This window comes from Pongo abelii, chromosome 23, assembly GCF_028885655.2.
Source record: "Pongo abelii isolate AG06213 chromosome 23, NHGRI_mPonAbe1-v2.0_pri, whole genome shotgun sequence".
NCBI lineage: Eukaryota > Metazoa > Chordata > Mammalia > Primates > Hominidae > Pongo > Pongo abelii.
In genome coordinates this window covers 37,988,179-38,013,353 of record NC_085929.1, presented here as the reverse complement: position 1 = coordinate 38,013,353, position 25,175 = coordinate 37,988,179, and the positions used below count along the sequence as shown (strand labels likewise).

The window sequence follows — 25,175 nt, the reverse complement described above, 5'->3', positions numbered from 1 at the left end:
TCACTGCAGCCTTAACCTCCTGGGCTTAAGCAATCTTCCTGCCTCAGCCTCCTGAGCAGCTGGGACCACAGGCATGCACCGCCATGCCCAGCTAATTTTTTTTTTTTTTTTTTTTGAGACAGGGTCTTGCTCCATTGCCCAGGCTAGAGGGCAGTGGTGCAATCATAGCTCACTACAGCCTCAATTTCCTGGACTCAGGTGATCCTCCCACTTAGCCTCCTGAGTAGCTGGGACTACAGACACATGCCACCATACCAGGATAATTTTTTGTATTTTTTGTAGAGACAGGGTTTCACCATGTTGCTCAGGCTGGTCTCAAATGCTGGGGCTCAAGCTGTCCACCCGCCTTGGCTTCCCAAAGTGCTGGGATTACAGACATCTGCCACCATGCCTGGCTCTGATGTATTCCTAACACAACAGCCAGAGTGGTCCATTTTGGTTCGCTTTAATTGTTAGGTCACTTAAAGTTCTGTTTTATATGACAACTTCCCTTCCTGCTTTTTTTCTCTTTCATGCCATCAATCTACTAGAGAAATCAAGTCATCTATCCTATAAAATGTCCTACATTTTGGATTTGGCTGACTGTAGCCTCGAGGTGTCTTTAACTTGTTCCTCTGACCCCTGTATTTCATATAAACTGAGAGATCGCATTAGGCTTGGAGTCATGTTCAATTTTTTAGGCAAGAACAGTTCAGGAACGTGGCTGGGTACTTCCCCTTACATAGTATCATGAGGCACATCATGTCTGGCTGCCACAGTTGTAGCAATGCCAAGATTGTTTGGTGGATTCAGATGGCAGGTAGCCAGATTTCTCCTATATTTTCCCATCAGCCTCTCACCTAGTGATGGCTGCCTAGATCTATGTCCTCATTAGGGGTGGCAAAACAGCAATTTTCTAGTTCTAGTATTCCTTCAGCATTTATTAACTGGAATTCTTCTATAAAGAAGCCTTCTCTCTCATTAACCCTCTGGTTTCTTGGAGTTAACAGTTTATATAGGAAAGGTGGGATAAATGCTTAATTTTTTGCCTTTAATTTTTAAAGAATTAAAATACTTTAATTTTTAAAGAATTGAGTTAACTCCCCTAACAACCCAAAATCATGACCGATGAGTTTCACTTTCTTTTAAAATTATTTCAAATGCATGAATTTTTATGTATTTGATGTTTTCAATATACTGGACTCAAGTGATCCTCCTGCCTCAGCTTCCTGAGTAGCTGGGACTACAGGCACCACCATGCCTAGCTTATTGTTTTTTGATGCTCAAACTTTTCTATCTTAAGCCCTGGGAACCCTTCCAAATTGGTTCCTGAGTCCTTCTGACACAATTCCATTAGGTTTTGTTAAGTTCCTTAGTCCTAGGTGTATGTTGTCTATTTCCTGCCCCAGACCTATAATCAGCCATTTCTCTAAAAAGCCCTGGTTCCTATTAGTGGGAAATAGTTAAGACCACAACTTGGGCACTGGGGATACTAAATGCTATACTACTGTCACTGCTTCTAATGCTTTTTTTTTTTTTTTTTTTTTTGAGACAGGGTCTCACCCTGTCGCCCAGGCTGAAGTGCAGTTGGCACAATCTCAGCTCACTGCAACCTCTGCTTCCTGGATTCAAGTGATTCTTGTGCCTCAGACTCCCGAGTAGCTGGGATTACAGGTACCCACCACCGCCATGCCCGGCTAATTTTTTTGTATTTTTAGTAGAGACGGGGTTTCACCATGTTGGCCAGGCTAGTCTCAAACTCCTGACCTCAGGTGATCCACCTGCCTCCCAAAGTGCTGGGAGCCACCGCGCCAGACCAGAAATGCATTTATGGTATGTGTATATATATGAGGAGTCCATATTGATATTTACAGTTCCAACTGCAGATTTATTTGATTTTTATACTTGTAATCTTTTCTTTTCTATTGAAGATCTTTATTCCTAACAACACTGCCATAATTATTTGCTTTATCTTACAATGTAACTATAATACTTTCAATATAACAACTTCAAACCTCCTAGTAACAATAACACCTGTTTTAATAAGAATGTGGTTTTAGATTTCTTAGCAGTTCATTACGTCCTTTTAACACATTCCACCAGGGTGAACAGTCAAAATATTGTATTTTAAAGTTACTTGAAGTAATTATTCTCTGTGTAGTCATTGCCACAAACTTGATATGTTTCAGTTTGTTTTGAAAATCTAGCAATTGCTTTTTTATTTACTCTTGCTTTGTAATTATATAAAATATTTGCATAGTTCCAAAGTTAAAACTATGTAACAAAGTAAATTCACAGAAGTACTTTATTCCTATACCCTTCCCTCCCTCCTCCTATAGGTAACCATTTTTCGGGAAGTTTTTCATTTATTTTTCCATTATTCTTTCTTGAAAATATAAGCAAACAGACACACACACACCTCCCCCCCCCCCACAAACACACAAACACACATTCATATATATCCTTCCCTTTCTTACCCCAAAAGCAGCACACTATGAATCAAAGAATCCTGTTAAGAGGTAGGTACAATCATGTCACTCCTCTGCTCAGAGCCAGGAGCTCTTCACCTTCCCAGGAATAAAAGCCAAAGCCTTTTTTATCAGGTGCGACGTGCCAGGCCCTGCGTTCTGGCTCCCTGTTACCTCATGACCTCATCCTTCCTACTCTCCTTCTCAAGCTCAGCAATATGAGATATATCAAATTCATAGATGAAATGACTCAATATGACAATTTTTCTAACCTAATAAGCTGTCAGTCAGTATATTGTAATAAAAATCCTAATAGGCTTGGCCGGGCGCGGTGGCTCACGCCTGTAATCCCAGCACTTTGGGAGACCGAGGCGGGCTGATCACGAGGTCAGGAGATCGAGACCATCCTGGCTAACACGGTGAAACCCCATCTCTACTAAAAATACAAAAAATTAGCCAGGCGTGGTGGCAGGCGCCTGTAGTCCCAGCTACTCGGGAGGCTGAGGCAGGAGAATGGCGTGAACCTGGGAGGCGGAGCTTGCAGTGAGCTGAGATCACACCACTGCACTCCAGCCTGGGTGACAGAGTGAGACTCGTCTCAAAAAAAAAAAAAAAAAAAAAAAAATCCTAATAGGCTTTGTTATAGAACTTGACGAGTTGATCCTAAAATTAATAAGAGAGAGTACAGAAGAACAATTAAGACAAGTTTAAAAACAAAACAAGAATAAAGGAGACTCTCTCTCAAATATAGAGCCTTAAGAACTATATGTCAAATAGGAATATCAACAGCTAGCATTTACTGAGCATTTCCATATTCCAGGCATTGCTCTGAGTATATTATTAATAACTGGATCATCCTACTGAAGCCTCAATAACCTTATGAGGTACGTACTATTATGATCTACTTACAGATAAGAATTCTGAGGTACAAACAGGTAAAATAACTCATTCAAAGGCACAAAGCTAATAGGTGATAGAGGCAGAATTCCACTCGGACAGTCTGACTCAAGAACCTGCACTCTTGCTTACCTGCTTCATCAAATCGTAACTAAAACAGTATGGCATTGGTATGGTCTGGATAGACAAATACACGAATGGAAGAAAGAGCCGAGAAACAGATCCGTGAATAATTCAAAGAAACCGGGGGCCGGGCATGGTGGCTCACACTTTTAATCCCAACACTGGGAGGCAGAGGCAGGCGGATCACTTGAGGTCAGGAGTTCAAGATCAGCCTGGCCAACATGGTGAAACCCCATCTCTACTAAAAATACAAAAATTAGCTGGATGTGGTGGAGCACACCTGTAGTCCCAGCTACATGGGAGGCTGAGGCAGGAGAATCGCTTAAACCTGGGAGGTGGAGATTGCAGTGAGCTGAGATTGTGCCACTGCACGGAGTCTCAAAAAAAAAAAAAAGAAACAGAAAGAATGCTCTTGGTAGTATTGTTCGTAATTCTAAAAAGCAGAGGTAGTCAACAGTCCATCAGTAAGTAAGCAGATAAACTATGCCTTGTTTATACAATGGCATAATATACACAGTTAATAGATCTCTGTCTATCCACATAGATAGGGCCAGGCATGGTGGCTCAGGCCTGTAATCCCAGCACTTTAAGAAGCCAAGGTGTGAGAACTGCTTGAGGTCACGAGTTCAAGAACAGCCTGGGCAACAGAGAAAGACCCTCTCTCTATTTTAAAAAAGGAAGAAAGAAATCACATGGCTAAACCTCAAAAATATACCGTTGCACTAAAAAAACAAGTTGCAAAGTACAGTATGACAACATTCATAAATGTCCTAACTACACAAAGCCATACCATTTACTTATTTATTTATTTATTTATTTATTTTTGAGACAGGGTCTTGCTCTGGTGCCCAAGCTGGAGTGTAGTGGCATCATCAATGGCTCACTGCAGCCTTGACCTCCCAGGTTCAAGTGATCCTCCAACCTAAGCCTCCCAAGTAGCTGGGACAACAGGCATGCGCCACCACGTCTAGCTAATTTTTTTTTTTTTTTTTTTTTTGTAGAGATGGGGTCTCACTATGTTGCCTAGTCTGGTCTTGAACTCCTAAACTCAAGTGATCCTCTTATTTTGGCCTCCCAAAGTCCTAGTATTCAGGCGTAGGCCACCGTGGCCCCTCCCACCTTTTTAAGTGATGGGGTCTCATTATATTGCCCAGGCTAGCCTCAAACACTTGACCTCAACTGATCATCCTGCCACAGCCTCCCGAGTAGATGGGACTACAGGAGTGTACCACATGTTTATTCTTTACGGATATGTGCACATATTTTTATAAGAAAAAAGAATATAGGAGAACAATCATACCAGAATCAAAAGAGTGGCTATCTCTAAGGAGGAGAGGCAGCAGAAGGGAGGGAGGGAGGGTAGAGCGTTGGCAGTGTCCATTAAATTTTGTTACTGTAAAAAATTCTGGGCCAGGCACGGTGGCTCACGCCTGTAATCCCAGCACTTTGGGAAGCTGAGGGGGGCGGATCACCAGGTCAGGAGATCGAGACCATCCTGGCTAACATGGTGAAACTCCATCTCCACTAAAAAATACAAAAAAAAAAAAATTAGCCAGGCGTTGCAGCGGGCGCCTGTAGTCCCAGCTACTTGGGAGGCTGAGGCAGGAGAACGGCATGAACCCGGGAGGCGGAGCTTGCAGTGAGCCAAGATCGCGCCACTGCACTCCAGCCTGGGCAACAGAGTGAGACTCTGTCTCAAAAAAAAAAAAAAAAAAAAAATTCTGGGCCAGGCACGGTGGCTCATGCCTGTAATCCCAGCACTTCGGGAGGCCAAGGTGGGTGGATCACTTAAGCTCAGGAGTTTCAGACTAGCCTGGGCAACATGGTGAGACCTCGACTCCACAAGGGAAAAAAAAATATATTAGCCAGGCATGGTGGCACACGCCTGTGTTCCCAGCTACTAGGGAGGCTGAGGTGGGAGGATCACTTAAGCCTGGGAGGTCAAGACTACAGTGAGCCATGATGGTACCACTGCACTCCAGACTGGGCAGCAGAGTGAGATCCTGTTCCCCAAAAAATAATTTAAAAAAAAATTCTGGAGCAAGTATAGAAAATGCTAACACCTTTTAAATCTGGGTGAGGCTGGTGAGTACTTGGCTAGCTGCTAATTTTTTTTTTTTTTTTTTTTTTTTTTTTTTGAGATGGAGTCTCGCTCTGTCACCCAGGCTGGAGTGCAGTGGCGTGATCTCAGCTCACGCAAGCTCTGCCTCCCAGGTTCACGTCATTCTCCTGCCTCAGCCTCCCGAGTAGCTGGGACTACAGGCGCCCGCCACCATGCCTGGCTAATTTTTTATATTTTTAATAGAGATGGGGTTTCACCGTGTCAGCCAGGATGGTCTCCATCTCCTGACCTCATGATCTGCCCGCCTCAGCCTCCCAAAGTGCTGGGATTACAGGTGTGAGCCACCACGCCCAGCCTATCTGCTAATATTTTTCTAAGTGTTTTATATTTTATGTTTCTATGTTTGAAATACCAAATTTAATTTTAAATTTTAAATTAAAATTAAAATTTTACATATTTCATGATGTCTGACCTGCCTAGTGCATAGAGATGCGGTGTAGATTAAGAGAGTGTAGGCTGGGTGTGGTGACTCACGCCTGTAATCCCGGCACTTTGGGAGGCCGAGGGGCAGGTGGATCACTTGCGGTCAGGAGTTCGAGACCAGCCTGGCCAACATGGCAAAACCCCGTCTCTATCAAAAATACAAAATTAGCCAGGCGTGGTGGCACGTGCCTGTAATCCCAGCTACTTGGGAGGCTGAGGCAGGAGAATCGCTTGAACCCGGGAGGCAGGGGTTGCAGTCAGCCAAGATCATGCCACTGCACTCCAGCCTGGGCAAAAGAGTGAGACTGTCTCAAAACAAAAGAACAAACAACAACAACAAACAAGAAAAGGGGAATTCTAAACATGTTCTGAGCAACAGTAGCATCAGTAGAATGAGTTTATGGCCTCTCAAAGTGGCTCTTAGAAAGGGAAGAACACTAGCACAGTTGTCCACTGATGACAGAAAATCAGTCTCATTATGTTTAGTTTCCCTATATTCACAGTCAGTCTATAAGTTTAGTCACTATCCCTGTATTTATAGCATTTTCCCATTTATCAGTTCCATCTCCCTCCTGAGGTTATAAGTCTATTCAGCACAATACTGCATGGTGATTAAGATGATGATGCAGGCCAGGTGCGGTGGCTCACGCCTGTAATCCCAGCACTTTGGGAGGCTGAGGCAGGCAGATTGCCTGAGCTCAGGAGTTAGCAACCAGCCTGGGCAACACGGTGAAACCCCATCACTACTAAAATACAAAAAATTAGCCAGGCGTGGCAGCATGCGTCTGAGTCCCAGCTACTTGGGAGGCTGAGGCAGGAGAATTGCTTGAACCTGGGAGGCAGAGGTTGCAGTGAACCAAGATCGCGCCACTGCACTCCTGTCTGGGAGACAGAGCGAGCAATACTCTGTCTCAAAAAAAAAAAAAAAAAAAAAAAAAAAATGATGCAGCTTTCTGGCTGCTCAGCTTAAAACCTGGCTCTAAGCGGCCGGGTGCGGTGGCTCACACCTGTAATCCCAGCACTTTGGGAGGCCGAGGCAGGCGATCATAAGATCAGGAGATTGAGACCATCCTGGCTAACACGGTGAAACCCCGTCTCTACTGAAGATACAAAAAATTAGCCGGGCGTGCTGGCGGGCGCCTGTAGTCCCAGCTACTTGGGAGGCTGAGGCAGGAGGATGGCGTGAACCTGGGAGACGGAGGTTGCAGTGAGCCAAGACTGTGCCACTGCACTCCAGCCTGGGTGACAGAACAAGACTCTGTCTCAAAAAAAAGAAATAAAAAAAACCTGGCTCTAAGCTTCACTACACATATGACCCTGGTTCAAGTTAGTTAACCTTCCTGGTTTCCTTAACAATAATATGGGACTTTTAAAAAAGGTTTATGAAAATTAGATAACGCACATAAAGCACTTAGTCCAGCATCTAACACAAGTAAGACCACAATAAAAGCTACTACTTTTTTTTTTTTTTTTTTTGAGACAGGGCCCCACTCTGTCACTCAGGCTGCAGTTGCTGCTGCTATTGGTACTGTTATTATTATTGGCGAGACCTATGTCTCTTATTTCCTTGCTATTGCCTCAGAAGACCTTACAAGTTCAGAGTTCAGCAAACTTTTTCTTAAAGGGTCAGAAAACAAATAGTTTAGTCTTTGTAGACCATAAGGTCTCTGTTACAACTACTCTACACTGCCCTTGTAATCTGAAAGCAGCCACAGATGATACATAAATGAATGAGTGTAGCAACATCCCAATAAAACTTTATTTACAAAAACAGAAAGCAGGCCAAATTTGGCCATTGAGCCAGTTTTCTGATCACTGATCTAGATGACTATATATGCTATTTGCATGTGATCTGCACATATTCACATGGACTATGCAATTTGTTGTTAGAATAAGAAGATACTATTCCTACATTTGGAAACAGGCACTGATTTTTTTTTTCCTCTTCCCTGTTCTATTTCCTATAACTTATTTGGCAGCTCTGTAAGTACCCAGCAGACACAAAAACATGACAAAAATTCAGAGAATATGTCAAAGGATAAGAAAGTTTTAGTACAGGCCTTAGTCATTTATGATTGACAAAAAAGCTAGTGGCTTGCCTAAAAGAACACTCTAAGACAATCAAAACTATAAAGAAAAGGAAGCCAGGTTTTCTTTTCAGTCTTAGTTTCTTTTCTGCCCCAATTATTTTCTCATTTGCTGTAGGAAAACAGTAATGAGGAAATCAGAGTATAGTGCTGTTTCTCTAAACATGTTTATAACTAATTCATAAATCCCTCTCCAGCTCCACAATTACCAGAAGCACTCTGGAAGCCACTGACCTAGGTTCATCTAGGACAAGCCTCTACTTTGTTCCTAACAGCAGCCTCCCTCTGGAAGAGCCCAGCCTTCCAGATTACCTCTGCCCTCGCCCCATCTCAGGCCCTGAGCTGCAGGGAAGGCCCAGCACTGCCCTCTGTGGGTGAGAGGCTTGACAACACGGACAGAGGATGCCAAAACCCACGTCTGCTGGACTCACCTGCAGCTGGAGGCTCAGGGCCCTGTGCTTCAAAGCAGAGGCATGGAGGGCACGGCTCACGCGGAGCTGTCCTAGTCGCTGCCTCCACATGCTCCACCACACCCTGTGAAAAAGCAAATCAAAGACGGAATCCATCAGTAAAAAGCCACTCAGGAAAGAGAGGAGCAGTTAGTGTGGGGCCTCAGACCCGCAGCTCTAGTCCTCTCCTTCATAGTACCATCTCTAGATTCACTGCTGGGGAAAAAAAAGAAAACAAAACAATTGAGAAAAAGTCCCAGATCTGCCAATTAATGGTTGGAAACTTATGGTTCCTACGGTCAGATCCTGCTTTAGACACCACAAACATGCTGTGTTTGACCTACACAGTTTGATTTGTTAAAAAATATGTTATGGCCTGGCGCAGTAGCTTACACCTGTAATCACAGCACTTTGGGAGGCTGAGGCGGGTGGATCACCTGAGTTCAGGAGTTAAGAGACTAGCCTGGCCAACATAGTGAAACCCTGTCTCTATTAAAAATACAAAATTAGCCGGGTGGTAGTGGCATGCTCCTGTAATCCCAGCTACTTGGGAGGCTGAGGCAGGAGAATAGCTTGAACCCAGGAAGCAGAGGTTGCAGTGAGCTGAGATCACGCCACTGCACTCTAGCCTGGGCGACAGAGTGAGACTCCATCTCAAAAAAAAAAAAAAAAAAAAAAAGACCAGGCGCGCTGGCTCACGCCTGTAATCCTAGCACTTTGGGAGGCTGAGGCGGGTGGATCACTTGAGGTCAGGAGTTCAAAACCAGCTTGGCCATCATGGTGAAACCCCATCTCTACTAAAAATACAAAAAATTAGCTGGACATGGTGATATGTGCCTGTAATCCCTGATACTCGGGAGGCTGAGGCAGGAGAATCTCTTGAACCCGGGAGGCAGAGGTTGCTGTGAGCCGAGATCGTGCCACTGCACTCCAGCCTGGGTGACAGAGTGAGACTCCGTCTCAAAAAATAAAAAAAAGAGTTATTACCAACATTTGAAAATCAGGAGATTTCACAAAATAATCTGTAATCAAGCAGCTTTTAGATTTCTAGTCTTGCTGTATATATCCTTTTCCTTCCTCGAATCCTGGTCAGACTTTCGTTTCAGTCTTGTTTTTTTTTCTACTAATTTTTGAATTTGCTCTAGGAAAAGAGTCATGGGGAAATAAGAGTTTGCAACCTGTGCTTTACAGAAACACTCACTTTGCCTGGTCACTCTAACCTACAAAGATTTCTCTTAGACCATGCTCACCTGCAGCACTCACTGCAAAACCTCAAGCTATCTCACATTATCACTTATCTTCTTATGCATCTAGGGAATCACAAATTCCCTGAATATAGCCCCAGCATCAATACAGTACCAATAACATTTTACTTATTTATTTATTACTTTATTTATATTTTTTAGGTATATAAACTACTTATTAACAGACAAGGCCTGCAGACTTATTTCTTCTTGAACACGCCCATGGTACAGCCAAGGCGGCCAGTGGTCTTGGTGTGCTGGCCTCAGACACAAAGGCCCCAGAAGTGGTGCAGTCCTCTATGGACCCGAATCTTCTTCAGTCGCTCCACATCTGCACGGAGCTTCTTGTCCAGACCACTGGCTAGGACCTGGCTATATTTTCCATCCTTTACATCCTTCCGTCTGTTCAAGAACCAGTCTGGGATCTTGTACTGGCATGGATTCTGCATAATGGTCATCACACATTCCATCTCATCCTCAGTGAGTTCTCCTGCCCACTTGGTGAGGTCAATGTCAGCTTCCCTCAACACCACAAGTGTACTGTCAACCCACATCCTTAATGGCAGTGACGGCAAAGCCTACTTTCTGCTGCCCATTGATGTTGCTGTTGAGTATTCGCAAAATATGCTGGAACTTTCCAGGGATCACTAGAGACATAGCAGGAGCACAACTGGCGGTGTGTAGGCCTCCTGCGGAAGCCATTTTTTAAATTTTTTCGAGACAGAGTCTCACTCTGTTGCCCAGGGTGCAGTGGAGTGGCACAATCTCAACTCACTGCAACGTCTGCCTCGTTGGTTCAAGCGGTTCTCATGCCTCAGCCTCCCGAGTAGCTGGGATTATAGGCGTGCACCATCATACCAGGCTAACTTTTGTATTTTTTTAGTAGAGACAGTTTCACTATGTTGGCCAGGCTGGTCTTAAACTCCTGGCCTCAGGTGATTCACCAGCCTCAGCCTCCCAAAGTGCTGGGATTACAGGCATGAGTCACTGTGCCTGGCCCGGTACCAAGAACATTTTAAGCCCTCAATAAATAGGCTGGGCACGGTGGCTCATGCCTGTAATCTCAGCACTTTGGGAAGCCGAGGCGGGTGGATCATCTGAGGTCAGGAGTTCAAGACCAGCCTGGCCAACGTGGTGAAACCCCCTCTCTACTAAAAATACAAAAAATTAGCTAGGCATGGTGTAATCCCAGTTACTCGGGAGGCTGAGGCAGGAGAATCACTTGAACCCAGGAAGCGGAGGTTGCAATCAGCCAAGATTGTGCCATGGCACTCCAGCCTGGGAGAAAGAGTGAGACTCTGTCTCAAATAAATAAATAAATGTACGTTGAGTAAATGAATTAATTATATAAAAATATCACTCAGGCCAGGCGCGGTGGCTCATGCCTGGAATCCCAGCACTTTGAGAGGCTGAGGCCGGTGAATCATGAGGTCAGGAGTTCGAGACCAGGCTTGCCAACATGGTGAAACCCTGCCTCTAGTAAAAACACAAAAAATTAGATGGGCATGGTGGCAGGCGCCTGTAATCCCAGCTACTCGAGAGGCCGAGGCAGGAGAATCGCTTGAACCTGGAAGGCTTGACCCAGAAGGTTGCAGTGAGCCAAGATCACACCACTGCACTTCAGACTGGGCAACAGTGCGAGACTCCATCACATAAAAAAAAAAAATTCACTCAGACTCAAGTAAAATTGCATACTAATTAGGCATTTTGAAATACTTGCTAAATACATTTTAAGTAACGATTTTAATTATTTAAAAAAACTTTTTGTGTGTAGAGATAGGGTCTTGGCTTTGTTGCCCAGACTGGTCTCAAACTCCTGGCCTCAAGCAATCCTCCCATCTTAGCCTCCCAAAGTGTTGGGATTACAGGTTTGAACTACTGCACTCTGCCTATTTTATTTCTACTTAAATAACTTCTTTATGTCCACTGATTTTCTGGACACTGTTAAACACTTTACAGATACTACTTTATTTACTCCTGATGACAAACCTTTAAGTATGGTGTAACTATTTCACGGATGAGGAAAATAAGAGCTGAAGAGATGAAATGACCCAACAGTACCGGTTGGAAGAGGGATTCAAACTCAAGTAAGTGTAGCTGCAAAGCCTCTCCTATTATCCATATTTTGTTCAATACCCAAGTTTCAGGCAGGAAGTGAGTTATTAATACATTACCATTCAGGACACCAGTGGACCACTACAGACAACATAGAGTGAAATCTGTCCCATTATAATGCAGCTCATTGTTACATGTCTGGATATAAATGCGGACTAATTCATGTTCTTCCAGTATGTCTACAATGCTGATGGGCTGCGATGCAGAACAGCAGTTAAGAGTATGGGTGGGTGAGCCCTAGTTTTGCCATTTACAACCTGTATGTGCTAGGCAAGTTACTCAACCTCTCTGAGCCTTTTTGTATATCTTAATCTGTACAATAATGGTACTTATAGTTTATGGTAAGGGTTAAATAAGATACTTTACATTACAAAATTAACACATGCACACACAAACTTAACTCAGGGTTTAGAACACAGTAAGCACTCAATTTGTGTTAATTATGATTATGTGAAAATCTGATCTTATAAACAAGTTATCAATAAATCTTTATTAGGCATCAACTATGTTCAAAACATCGTTTCAAGGTGGGAGTGGGGCATGGTGGCTCATGCCTATAATCCCAGCACTTTGGGAGGCTGAGGTGGGCAGATCGCTTGAGCCCACGAATTCAAGACCAGCCTGGGAAACATGATAAAACCTCGCTTTTATAAAAAAAAGGAAAAAAAAAATTAGCTGGGCATAGTGGTGCATGCCCGTAGTCCCAGCTACTCGGGAGGCTGACGTGAAAGGACTGCTTGAGCCTGGGAGGTGGAAGTTGCAGTAAGCTGAGATTGTGCCACTGCACTCCAACCTGGGTGACAGAGTAAGACCCTATCTCGAAAAAAACAAAACACAAAAATAAAACCAAATACAAACCATTGTTTTAAGTGAGGTTTTATGCTGTTTTCCAGCACCATAAAGCTGATGAGGTAAAATGATGGTTGGTACTTTGTAGGGCAGTTGAGCAGACTCACCGTAAGATACTCCGTTGCCTAAACTCCAGAGCCGTAGTCTGCATCTGAAGTTTGGTCCTACGAACAACCACGTAGATCAACCAGGACTTCCAGGCCTGTCGCATCTTTTGCTTTGCATCTAGATTCACCAAAGAGATTTTTCAAAAGGCATGGGGAGAGATGGATTACTCTGGGTTGTGATAAAAGCTCAAGGGCTCTCCTTTGAATACCTAAATCCCTCCAGCCTCCAAGTGCCCCCTGCTGGAAAAGTTGTGAAGCACTACAAAAGTAATTAGAGTGCAAGAACGCACGAAGGCTCTGTGCCAGTAATGACATTCACAAAGCATTTAAAGGAAAATCCATGTACTGAACTGCTCAAAAACCCTTTGCTTTAAAAGCGCTTACTTTTATAGATACACTCTGCAATTTTTAGATGAAATGATGTGAATAAACAGGCAGCAAAGAAGTGGAGAGATGGATCTAACAAAAATGGCATGAGTGGATAATCAAAGCTGGGTAATGGATATATGGAGGTTCATTATTCTATTAAATATCTTTCAGGCTGGGCACGGTGGCTCACGCCTGTAATCCCAGCACTTTGGAAGGCCAAGACGGGCAGATCACCTGAGGTCAGGAGTTCGAGACCAGCCTGACCAACGTGGTGAAACCTCATCTCTACTAAAAGTACAAAAATTAGCCAGGTGTGGTGGCGTGCACCTGTAGTCCCAGCTACTCGGGAGGCTGAGGCAGGAGAATTGCTAAACCTGGGAGGGAGAGGTTGCAGTGAGCTGAGATCACGCCATTGCACTCTAGCCTGGGCAACAGAGCGAGACTCCATCTCGAAAAAAAAAAAAAAAAGAAAAAAGAAAAAAAAATCTTTCAATTGTATAGATATTTAAAATTTTCCATAATACAAAGCTAAAGAAGAAGAAATCATGATATAAAACTTGCTGTTTGACTCCAAGCTCACTCTTTTTAGTAAAGAAAAGATAATTTACTAGATACGGAAGATGCAATGGCCCACAGGTCTCCCTTTGTGGTAAACTGTATTTTCATTATGAAAGTCACCACTAATAAGTAAATTTCTCTTCTTTTTAGAAGACAAAGGAGAAAATAAAATTATATAAATCATTTTTAGGACAGCCTCCAAGATGTAGTCGATAGGACTATAACTATGTATTTCACAGTTGTTGACAAGACAAATCAAAATATGAAGGAGAATTTAACATGTATCTTCCTTGGTTTCACTGTGGACCTCAGGAATCAGCACACTTCAGGTAATCAGGACTAGTATAGTGCTGTGGTTTAGAGTTTGGGATCCTGAGTAAGACAAGCCAGACTTACTGGCCCTTTCACTTATTACACACGTAATCTCATACAAGTTCCTCATCTGTAAAATGGGGCCTCTCTCAGAGTTATGTTTGGAAAGTGTAAATGAGATGATTTAGCTATGAAAAATATCTAAAATAAACACTAACTGCTCTTTCCAGAGTATGGAACACAGGAATCTCATTAACTGTCTCTGCCATGATTCTGATGCACATGACAACTGAGAACCATGCTTCCTTAAGGCCTAAAAGTACTTGCAAACTTTTTATTTAACAGTCCAAGAGTGAATGGACACTCCCTGAGGTCTCCAGGAATGGCCTGAAATAACTGGTCTTATGTCAGAAATAACTCTTGCCTGTTGAGTAGCTGGGACTGCAGGCATGCACCACCACACCTGGCTAATTTTTGTATTTTTTTGTAGAGATGAGGTTTTGCCATGTTGCTTGGGCTGGTCTCGAACTCCTGGGCCCAAGCAATCCGCCCACCTCAGCCTCCCAAAGTGCTGGGATTATAGGCGTGAGCCACCGCGCCTGGACAACTCTTTTTATCTTAAACATCCAAGTGACTTTTTCCTTCTATTCCATAATATCTAGCTAGATTCACTGTAACTATAAATAATATAAGACAGCAGAATGTACATTCTTCAAGTAAATATAGAACATTTACAAGATAGAGCATATTTGGGGCCACAGAACAAACCTTAACAAAAATAAAGGAACTGAAATCATACTAAGTCTTGTACTCTGACTATAACGGAATAAACTAGAAATCCTTAATAGAAAGATATTGGGAAACTCCCAAATATTAGAAAACTAAACACACTTCTAAATAATCTGTGGGGCAAAGAGGAGGTCTCAGGGAAAATCAGAAAACAAGTTTTTACTGAATGGAAACAGAAATATAACTTACTAAAATTCGTGTAATATAGTTAGTGTTTAAGAGAACTTTATAGCAGTAAATGTCTCTACTAAAAATACAAAAAGAAAATTAGCTGGGCGTGGTGGCAGGCACCTTTATTCCCAGCTACTCAGTAGGCTGAGGCAAGATAATTGCTTGAACCCAGGAGGCAGAGACTGCAGTGAGCCGAGATCACGCCACTCTGCACTCCATCCTGGGTGACAAAGTGAGACTCCATCTGGAAAAAAAAAAAAAAAAAAAGGCCGCGCGCAGTGGCTCAAGCCTGTAATCCCAGCACTTTGGGAGGCCGAGGTGGGCGGATCACGAGGTCAGGAGATCGAGACCATCCTGGCTAACACTGTGAAACTCCATCTCTACTAAAAATACAAAAAATTAGCCGGGCATGGTGGCGGGCGCCTGTAGTCCCAGCTACTCAGGAGGCTGAGGCAGGAGAATGGCGTGAACCTAGGAGGCGGAGCTTGTAGTGAGCCGAGATCACGCCACTGCACTCCAGCCTGGGTGATGGAGCAAGACTCCTTCTCAAAAAAAAGAAAAAAGCGGAAATCAACAAACTTGAAAACAGAAGGAAAAAAAAACCAGAATATCAATGAATGCAAAGTTGATTATTTGTAAAGATCAATAAAATTCATAAACCTCTAGCCAGATTAACCAAGAATAAAAGACCAAAGACATAAATTACCAACATCAGGAATTAAAGGGGGCGATGGCTACAGATCCTGTAGACATTAAAATTATAATTGTGAAATACTCAGCTGGGCATGGTGGCTCATGCCTGTAATCCCAGTACTTTGGAAGGCCGAGGTGGGTGGATGACCTGAGGCCAGGAGTTCGAGAGCAGCTTGGCCAACATGGTGAAACCCCATCTCTATTAAAAATACAAAAATTAGCCAGGCGTGGTGGCGGGCACCTGTAATCCTAGCTGCTCGGGAGGCTGAGGCAGGAGAATTGCTTAACTAGGGAGGCGGAGGTTACAGTGAGCCGAGATTGTGCCACTGCACTCCAGCCTGGGCAACAAGAGTGAAACTCTGCCTCAAAAAAAAGAAAAAAGAAAAAAAGAAACACTCTATGCCCATAAATTTGACAACATATTTGAAATGGGCCAATTCCATGAAAGATACAAACTACCAAAACTCACTTAAGAATGAGTGCAGTGGCTCATGCCTATAATCCCAGCACTCAGGGAGGCTAAGGTGGCAGGATCGCTTCAGGCCAGGAGTTTGAAACCAGCCTGGGCAACAAAGCAAGACCCTGGCGCTAAAAAGAAATAAAAAAATTATCCAAGCGTGGTGGCACATGCCTGTAGTTCCAGCTAATCAGGAGGTTGAGGTAGGAGGATCACTTGAGCCCAGCAGTTAGATGGAGGCTACAGTAAACTATGATTGCACCACTGCATTCAAGCCTAGGCAACAAAGCAAGATCTCATCTTCCAAAAAAAAAGAAAAAGTGAAAAGAATAAATAACCTAAATAGTTTTCGATCTATGAAAAACTTGAATTCAAAGTTTAAAACCCTCCAACAAAGAAAATTCCAGGCCTAGACCACTAGGATTGTACTGGAGAATTTTACTAACCACTGAAGGATGAAATAAAACCAACTCTACAAATTTCTTTTAGAAAACAGAAGAAGGTGAAATACTTCCCAATTCATTCTATGAGGCTAGTATTACCTGAACCAAAACCAGACAAAGATATGACAATAAAAGAAAACTAAAGACCAATATCCCTCATGAATATAGACGCAACTCCACCCCCCTCAACAAAATATTAGCAAATTGAACCCAGCAATATATAAAGAGTGGCATTAATCTGTGGAACATGGCTGGGTACAGTGGCTCATGCCTGTAATCCCAGCACATTGGGAGGCTGAGGCAAGTGGACTGCTTGAGCCCAGGAGTTTGAGACCAGCCTGAGCAACAGTGCAAAACCCCATCTCTACAAAAAAAATACAAATGAAAATTAGCTGGCCTTGGTAGCATGCAGCTGTGGTCCTCGCTTCTCAGGAGGATGAGGTGAGAGGATCGCCTAAACCATGTAGGTCACAGCTACAGTGAGCTGTGACTGCACCACTGCATCCCAGCCTGGGCAACAGAACAAGACCCTAAGTTAAAAAAAAAAAATGTGAGAATATGAAGCTGATTCAAAATCTGAAGATCAGCTGGGCATGGTGGCAAGTGCCTGTAGTTCCAGCTATTCAGGAGGCTGAGGTGGGAGGATCGTGTGAGCTCAGGAGTTCAAGATCAGCCTGGGCCAAACAGTGAGACACCATCTCAAACAAAAAAAAAAGTTGAAAATCAGTCTATATAATTAATCTTAATAAAAGACTAAAAAAGAAGTCATCTCACAATCATCTCAATAGATACAAGAAAAATAGTTCGAAAAAAATTCAACATCTATTAACAATTAAAATGCTCAAAAAACTAGGAATAGAATTTCCTTAACCTGATGAAGGACAGGTATAAAAAAACATACCACTAACATCATATTTAATTAAAAGCTGAATGCTTTTCCCTGAAGACCAGGAACAATGCAAGGATGTGTCCACTATTACCACTCCTATTCAATATCATAGGGAAGCCCTTGCTAGTACAATAAAAAAATGAAGAGAGGGCCGGGCAGGGTGGCTCACGCCTGTAATCCCAGCACTTTGGGAGGCCGAGGCAGGCGAATCACGAGGTCAGGAGATGGAGACCATCCTGGCTAACACGGTGAAACCCCGTCTCTACTAAAAATACAAAAAATTAGCCGGGCGTGGTGGCGGGCGCCTGTAGTCTCAGCTACTCGGGAGACTGAGGCAGGAGAATGGCGTGAACCCGGGAGGCGGAGCTTGCAGTGAGATGAGATGGTGCCACTGCACTGCAGCCTAGGCGACAGAGTGAGACTCCATCTCAAAAAAAAAAAGAAAAGAAATTGAGGAAGGAATAAAACTGTCTCTATTCACAATTTGACTGTCTACATAGAAAACGCCATGGAATTTACAAAAAAGCTGTTAGAAATAATACATGATCCGGGCACGGTGGCTCACGCCTGTTGTCCCAGCACTTTGGGAGACTGAGGCGGGCGGATCACGAGGTCAGGAGATCAAGACCATCCTGGCTAACATGGTGAAATCCTGTCTCTACTAAAAATACAAAAAAATTAGACAGGCGTGGTGGCAGGCACCTGTAGTCCCAGCTAATTGGGAGGCTGAGGTAGGAGAATGGCATGAACCCGGGAGGTGGAGCTTGCAGTGAGCCAAGATCGCGCCACTGCACTCCAGCCTGGGCAATAGAGCGAGACTACGTCTCAAAAAAAAAAAAAAAAAAAAGAAAGAAAAAGAAATAATAAATTAACTTAGCAAGGTTGCAGGATATACAAGATCCATATGTAAAACTACAGACTGTTTAAAAGAAAACATAAGAGGAAATCTGTGTGACCTTGGGTTAAGGCAAAGTTCTTAGAGATGACATCTAAGATAGGATATCAAAAAATATAATCCAAACTGGGCACAGTGGCTCATGACTGTAATCCCAGGGCTTTGGGAAGCCGAAGTGGGAGAACTGCTTGAGGCCAGGAGTTTCAGATCAGCCTGGGCAACAAAGCAAGACCCCCATCTCTATAAAATATAAAAAACTTAGCCAGGTATGGTGGGGCATTGCCTGTAGTCCTAGCTACTTGGGAGGCTGAGGTTGGAGCCTAGGAGTTCCAGGCTGCAACGGGTTATCCTCACACCACTGCACTCCAACCTGGGCAACAGTGGGACTCTTGCAAAAAAACAAAAACAAACAAACCCATAATCCATAAAAAAAAAAAAGGTTGGACTTCATCAAAATTAAAAACTTTTCCTCTGCAAAAGATACTCTTAAGAGAATCAAAAGACAAGTCACAGACTAGGAGAAAACATAGCAAATCATGCTTTGACAAAATGCTTGTAACAGAATATATATTTTAAAAAACTAGGCTGGGCTTGGTGGCTAACCCCTGTGGTCCCAGCACTTTGGGAGGCTGAGGCAGGTGGATCCCCTGAGGTCAGGAGTTCCAAATCAGCCTGGCTAACGTGGTGAAACCCTGTCTCTACTAAAAAAAAAAAAATACAAAAATTAGCTGGGCATGGTAGCGCACCATGTAGTCCCAGCTACTCGGGAGGCTAAGGTGGAAGAATCACTTAAACCCGGGAGGTCGAGGTTGCAGTGAGCCGAGATTGCACCACTGCACTCCAGCCTGGGCAACAGAGTGAGATTCCGTGTCAAAAAAAAAAAACAAACAAACCAAACAAACAAAAAACAAAAAACTTTCAAATCTCAACAAGAACACAACCCAATTTAAAAGGACAAAAGATCATGAACACACTTCACCAAACAGATATAAATAGCAAATAAGCACAGGAAAAGATACTCAACATCACTAATTATCAGAGAAATGCAAACTAAAACCACAATGAGATATCATCTTACACTAGTCAGAATGACTATTATTAAAAAGTTAGGTTGGGTGCGGTGGCTCATGCCTGTAATCCTAGCACTTTGAGAGGCTGAGGAAGGAGAATCACTGGAGCCCAGGGGTCCAAGACCAGCTTCGGCAACATAGCCAGACCCTGTCTCTACAAAATATAAAAAGTTAGCCAGGCATGGTAGCACATGCCTATGGTCCCAGCTACTCAGGAGTCTGAGGTGGGAGGATTACTTGGCCCAGGAAGTCAAGGCTGCAGTGAGCTATGACCAAGCCACTGCACTCCAGCCTGGGTGACACAGCAAGACATCCCCTGTCTTAAAAAAAAAAAAGTTTAACAACAGATGTTGGCATGCACGCAGAGAAAGGGAACACTTAACACGCTGGTGGTGGGAATATAAATTAGTTGAACCTCTATGGAAAACAGTATGGAGATTTCTCAAAGAACTAAAAACAGAACCACCATTCAACCCAGCAATCCCACTAGGGGGAATCTACCCAAATGAAGAGAAATTATTATATTAAAAAGACACCTGCTCTCATATGTTCACTGCAGCACTATTCTCAACAGCAAAGTCATGGAATCAACCTCAGCATCCATCAACGGATATAGAAAATATACACCACAGCCAGGCGTGGTGGCTCATGCCTGTAATCTCAGTACTTTAGGAGGCCGAGGCAGGCAGATCACTGAGGTCAGGAGTTTGAGACCAGCCTGGCCAATATAGTGAAACCTTGTCTCTACTAAAAATACAAAAATTAGTTGGGCATGGTGGCACACACCTGTAGTCCCAGGTACTTGAGAGGCTGAGGCAGAAGCAATGCTTGAACTCAGGAGGTGGAGGCTGCAGTGAGCCTAGATCACGCCACTGCACTCCAGCCTGGGTGACAGAGTGAGACAGTCTCAAATAAAAAAAAAAAAAAAAAGAAAGAAAATATACACCATGGAATACCACCCAGCCATAAAAAAGAATGAAATCATGTCCTTTGCACCAACATGGATGGAGCTGGAGGCCATTATCCTAAGTGAACTAACTCAGAAACAGAAAATCAAACACCACATATTCTCACTTACAAGCGGGAGCTAAACAGTTGGTACACACGGACATAAAGGTGGAGATAATAGACACCGGGGACTCCAAAAGAGGGGAAGGGAGGGTGGAAGAGGGACAAGGGTTGAAAAATTACCTATCATGTACAATGTTCACCATTTGGGTAGTGGATACTCAAATCTCCACCATTACGCAGTATACCCATGTAACAATAATTTTTAAAAACCCACAATTAAATGCCTGTATATACCTGTTAGTGTGGCCAAAGAAAAAATTTTAATGACAATACAAAGAGGTCAAGAGGATGCAGAGCAAGTAGAACTCTAATGAATTACTGCTGGGAATGCAAAATGGTACAGCCATGATAAAAAACTTTGCCAGTTTCTTAAAGAATTAAACTTAAGGCCAGGCACGGTGGCTCACACCTGTATTGCCAGCACTTTGGGAGAGCGAGGCAGGTGGATTGCTTTAGTCCAGGAGTTTGAAACCAGCCTGGGCAACATGGCAAAAGCCCATCTCTACCAAAAATACAAAAAATTAGCTGTATGTGGTAGTGTGTACCAAAGTCTTAGAACTGAACATCAAAAAGAATGAATCTTACTGTATGTATTAAAAAAAAACAACAAACAGCATAAGTTATTTACCAGTGAAACAGTACATTTGGTGCAGTAATCACGAGGCTTGGGTAAGAGCTTCTCATACTTTGGGAATACAGACAGGGGAAAGACCACCGGGCTGGGGGAGATCAAGGAAAGCTACGCATTTAAATGGGCCTGAAGGAAGAACTACGGGGATAAAGATGGAAAGATAAGGAAGTGCACATCCAGTGTGTCAAGGGCAGAGGGTGTAGAGCAAAAGAGATGAAGACCTTGTATGACATACCAAGCAGGGTTGACTTTACGTAAAGGAGTGTCATGATCTTATCTATGTCTTACCACTCTTATAGCTATGTGTACAATGAGAAGCAGGAAAAAATAAATGAGGGAGATTAATGAAGTGGCACTTATAACACTCTGGGAAAAAGATGAGGATTACTTTCAGGCAGTAGCAATGCAAAGATGATTGCAAGTGATGCCTCAGAGGGCCGTCTTAAAAGATTAGGTAAGTGATGACATGAGGCATGAGGAATGGACACCATTCCTAAGTAAGTCCTCTTAGACAGGAAGAGTCAAAGGAACAGCAGGTGTAAGTTGTAGGGGAGCTGACAGGTTGTACTTGTGACTTGCAGAGTTTGAGGTACCTTTAGGACATTCTGCTGCTAATGCAGTCTGTATTATCATTTTGAAACTCTATGTCTTTTTCCCTTAGACTCTCCACGTGTTTCTGGGCTCAATTCACAGAGAAACCAGACTCTGACCAGAACTAAAGTGGCCACAGTATCACTAAGGGACAACTTGAGCAAAGCAGATCAGAAAAGAGCACTGCAGCTCTGCTCCAGAGTCTCTGGGTAACTTGACACAGCAAGATAGATGGCAGCCCCAGGTGCCACAGGAGAGTCACAGCCAGCCCACTGAACCAGCAGGCCAGGAACAGCCAGTTCATGCAAATTCTGATTAAATGAGTTTTAAGGGCTCAAACCATGCCATATGGAGAAAACCATAGCAATCAAACAAAAAGGTGCCCACTCAGAGATCACACTTTCTGAAAAATATGTAAGAGAATCAAACAAATCTTCCTTTGACCTAGAGTTATTCTCTCTCTGAGACAATGTGTTTGTCCTTCCTATGACCTTCTGCAAAGTAAATGTGGGCATCTTCTTCAGACATGGACTTCTTTTTCTCACCATGAAGCTCAGCTCTAATGTACTTGTTCCTCATCTCCTGTTGTTGACGCACGTAGGTCTTCCAGGTCTGGAACATCAGGTTATACAGGTAATACCTGAGGAGCCAAAAAAAGTAAATGGCATTTCTTTAAAATAAAATAACAGGCCGGGTGTGGTGGCTCACACCTGTAATCCTAGCACTTTGGGAGGCCGAGGCAAGGAGTTCAAGACCAGCCTGCCCAATATGGTGAAACTCCATCTCTACTAAAAATACAAAAATTAGCCAGGTGTGGTGGCACACGCCTGTAATCCCACCTACTCCAGAGGCTGAGGCAGGAGAATCACTTGAACCCAGGAGGTGGAGGTTGCAGTGAGCCGAGATCGCATGCCACTGCACTCCAGCCTGGGCAACAGAGCAAGACTCTGTCTCAAGAAACGAACAAACAACAAAACAACTCCTAACCCAACACACCAAGTCTGTTCTATACTCAGAAGAAATTAACATGGACGCTCTGATTAAAAAAAAAAAAAAAAAAAAAAAAGCCATATCTGCACCAAAGCTAAAATTTCATTTCCTACAACACAACGAACTCTATTCTCTTTGAAGAGTCATTCTCCATACCTTAAAGTGTCACTGAGGAAGAAAAGGCTTGACTTCTCCAAGAATAAGTTCACTTTCATCATCCACAAATTCATGATGTTTGGGCCAGGCACAGTAGCTCACGCCTGTAATCTCAGCACTCTGGGAGGCTGAGGCAGGCAGATCACCTGAGGTTGGGAGTTCGAGACCAGCCTGGTCAATACGGTGAAACCCCGTCTTTACTAAAAATATAAAAATTAGCCACACGTAGTGGCATGTGCCTGTAGTCTCAGCTACTCAGGAGGCTGAGGCAGGAGGGAGGCTGAGGCAGGAGAATGGCTTGAACCCGGGAAGCGGTGGTTGCAGTGAGCCGAGATTGTTCCACTGCACTCCAGCCTGGGTGACACCGAGACTCTGTCTCAAATTAAAAAAAAAAAAAAAAAAAAAAAAAAAAATCCATGATGTTTGGAATGACAATCTTGTCTTTTTTTTTTTTTTTTTTTTTACACAGGGTCTCCCTCTGTCACCTAGACTGGAGTGCAGTAATGTGAACAAGGCTCACTGTAGCCTTGAGCCCTCCCTGGACTCAGGTACCCCTCCCACCTTGGCCTCCGAGTAGCTGGGACTACAGGAACGAACCACCACTCCTGGCTAATTTTTGTATTTTTTTGCAGAGGGGGATTTTGCCATGTTCCCTAAGCTGGTCTCAAACTCCTGGGCTCAAGTGATCCTCTTGCCCCAGCCTCCCAAAGTGCTAGGATTACAGGTGTGAGCTACCATGCCTGGCCGACAGTCACATCTTAATTATCTTAACTATCCACACTATCAAAAACATCACTTCTTGTTTGCACTACAACATGCTCATTGACACCTTTTCCTTCTTCTTCATAATACACTATACATCTTAAGACCTTCATCTCTTCATATTTTCCTAGTTTTAAATATTTTATTAACATTCATTTAAAAAAGAATTTTTTTTTTTTTGAGACAGAGTCTCACTCTGTTGTCCAGACTGGAGTGCAGTGGCATGATATTGGCCCACTGCAACCTCCGACTCCTGGGTTCAAGCAATTCTTCTGCCTCAGCCTCCCGAGTGGCTGGGACTACAGGCACATGCCACCATGCCCAGCTAATTTTTTTTTTTTTTTTTTTTTGGAGACAGAGTCTTGCTTTGTTGCCCAGGCTGGAGTACAGTGGTGCGATCTCAACCCACTGCAGTCTCCGCCTCCTGGGTTCAATGAATTTTCCTGTCTCAACCTCCCAAGTAGCTGGGACTACAGGCGCATGCCGCCATGCCCGGCTAATTTTTTTTTTTTTTGTATTTTAGTTGAGATGGGGTTTCACTGTGTTGTCCAGGCTGGAATTTTTTTTTTTTTTTTTTTAATAGAGACAAGGTTTCACTAATGTTGGCCAGGCTGGTCTCGAACCCCTAACCTCAAGTTATCCACCCGCCTCAGCCTCCCAAAGTACTGGGATTGTAGGAGTGAGCCACCACACTCGGCCTTCCCCATATATTCACTACTGCAATTCCTAGGCCTTGATTTCATATTCTATCTGCTTATTAAAACAACTCAGTGAGTCTATGAAATCTCCATAAATCAGAACTCTTGCTCCAAAGAACCTAGATAAAGAAATGACTACAATAAGAGTGAATACCATTTTAAATATACAATCTATAAGAAATGACATTCAGGTTTTAAAAAAAAGGTCTAAAAATATGTATTCGATATAATAATCCTCAGTTGTTACTTTCCCCTTCACTTATCCCTGGGAATGTGAATGTCAAGGGTTAAGAGTTTTTTCCTTTTCTTCGTGTGTGTGTGTGTGTGTGTGTGTGTGACAGGATCTAGCTCTGTTGCCCAGGCTGGAGTGAGTTGCATAATCTCGGCTCACTGCAATCTCTGCCTCCTGGGCTCAAGCAATCCACCTGCCTCAGCCTCCCAAGTAGTTGAGACCACAGGTGCACACCACTACACCCTGCTGGTATTCTGTACTTTTTGGTAGAGATGGGGTTACATCATGTTGCTAAGGCTGGTCTCAAACTCTTGAGCTTAAGCGATCCACCTGCCTCAGCATTCCAAAGTGCTGTGATTACAGGCATGAGTCACCATGCCTGGCCTCTATTTTCTTAATATTCTATTTTGGGCATATATTTTCTCCCATAATCAATGTAAATTAAAACAATTTATTTATTTATTTATTTTTTTGAGACGGAGTCTCGCTCCACTGTCACCCAGGCTGGAGTGCAGTGGAGCAATCTTGGCTCACT

At 43.4% G+C, this 25,175-nt stretch overlaps 1 protein-coding gene and 1 pseudogene across 50 annotated transcripts in view; both read right to left on the bottom strand.

Annotated features, from left to right (window-relative positions):
- Positions 1 to 25,175, bottom strand: part of SFI1 (SFI1 centrin binding protein) — a 121,230-nt gene that overhangs the window by 43,364 nt on the left and 52,691 nt on the right. For all 50 annotated transcript variants that reach the window (XM_063722866.1, XM_063722888.1, XM_024240037.3 and 47 more), the window contains 3 exons: positions 22,348 to 22,442; positions 12,864 to 12,981; positions 8,531 to 8,633 (listed from right to left, as the gene is read on the bottom strand). In XM_063722866.1, the coding sequence (XP_063578936.1) occupies positions 8,531 to 8,633; positions 12,864 to 12,981; positions 22,348 to 22,442 (316 nt within the window). The remainder of the gene's footprint in view (positions 1 to 8,530; positions 8,634 to 12,863; positions 12,982 to 22,347; positions 22,443 to 25,175) is intronic.
- Positions 9,264 to 12,855, bottom strand: LOC129052637 (small ribosomal subunit protein uS13-like; annotated as a pseudogene).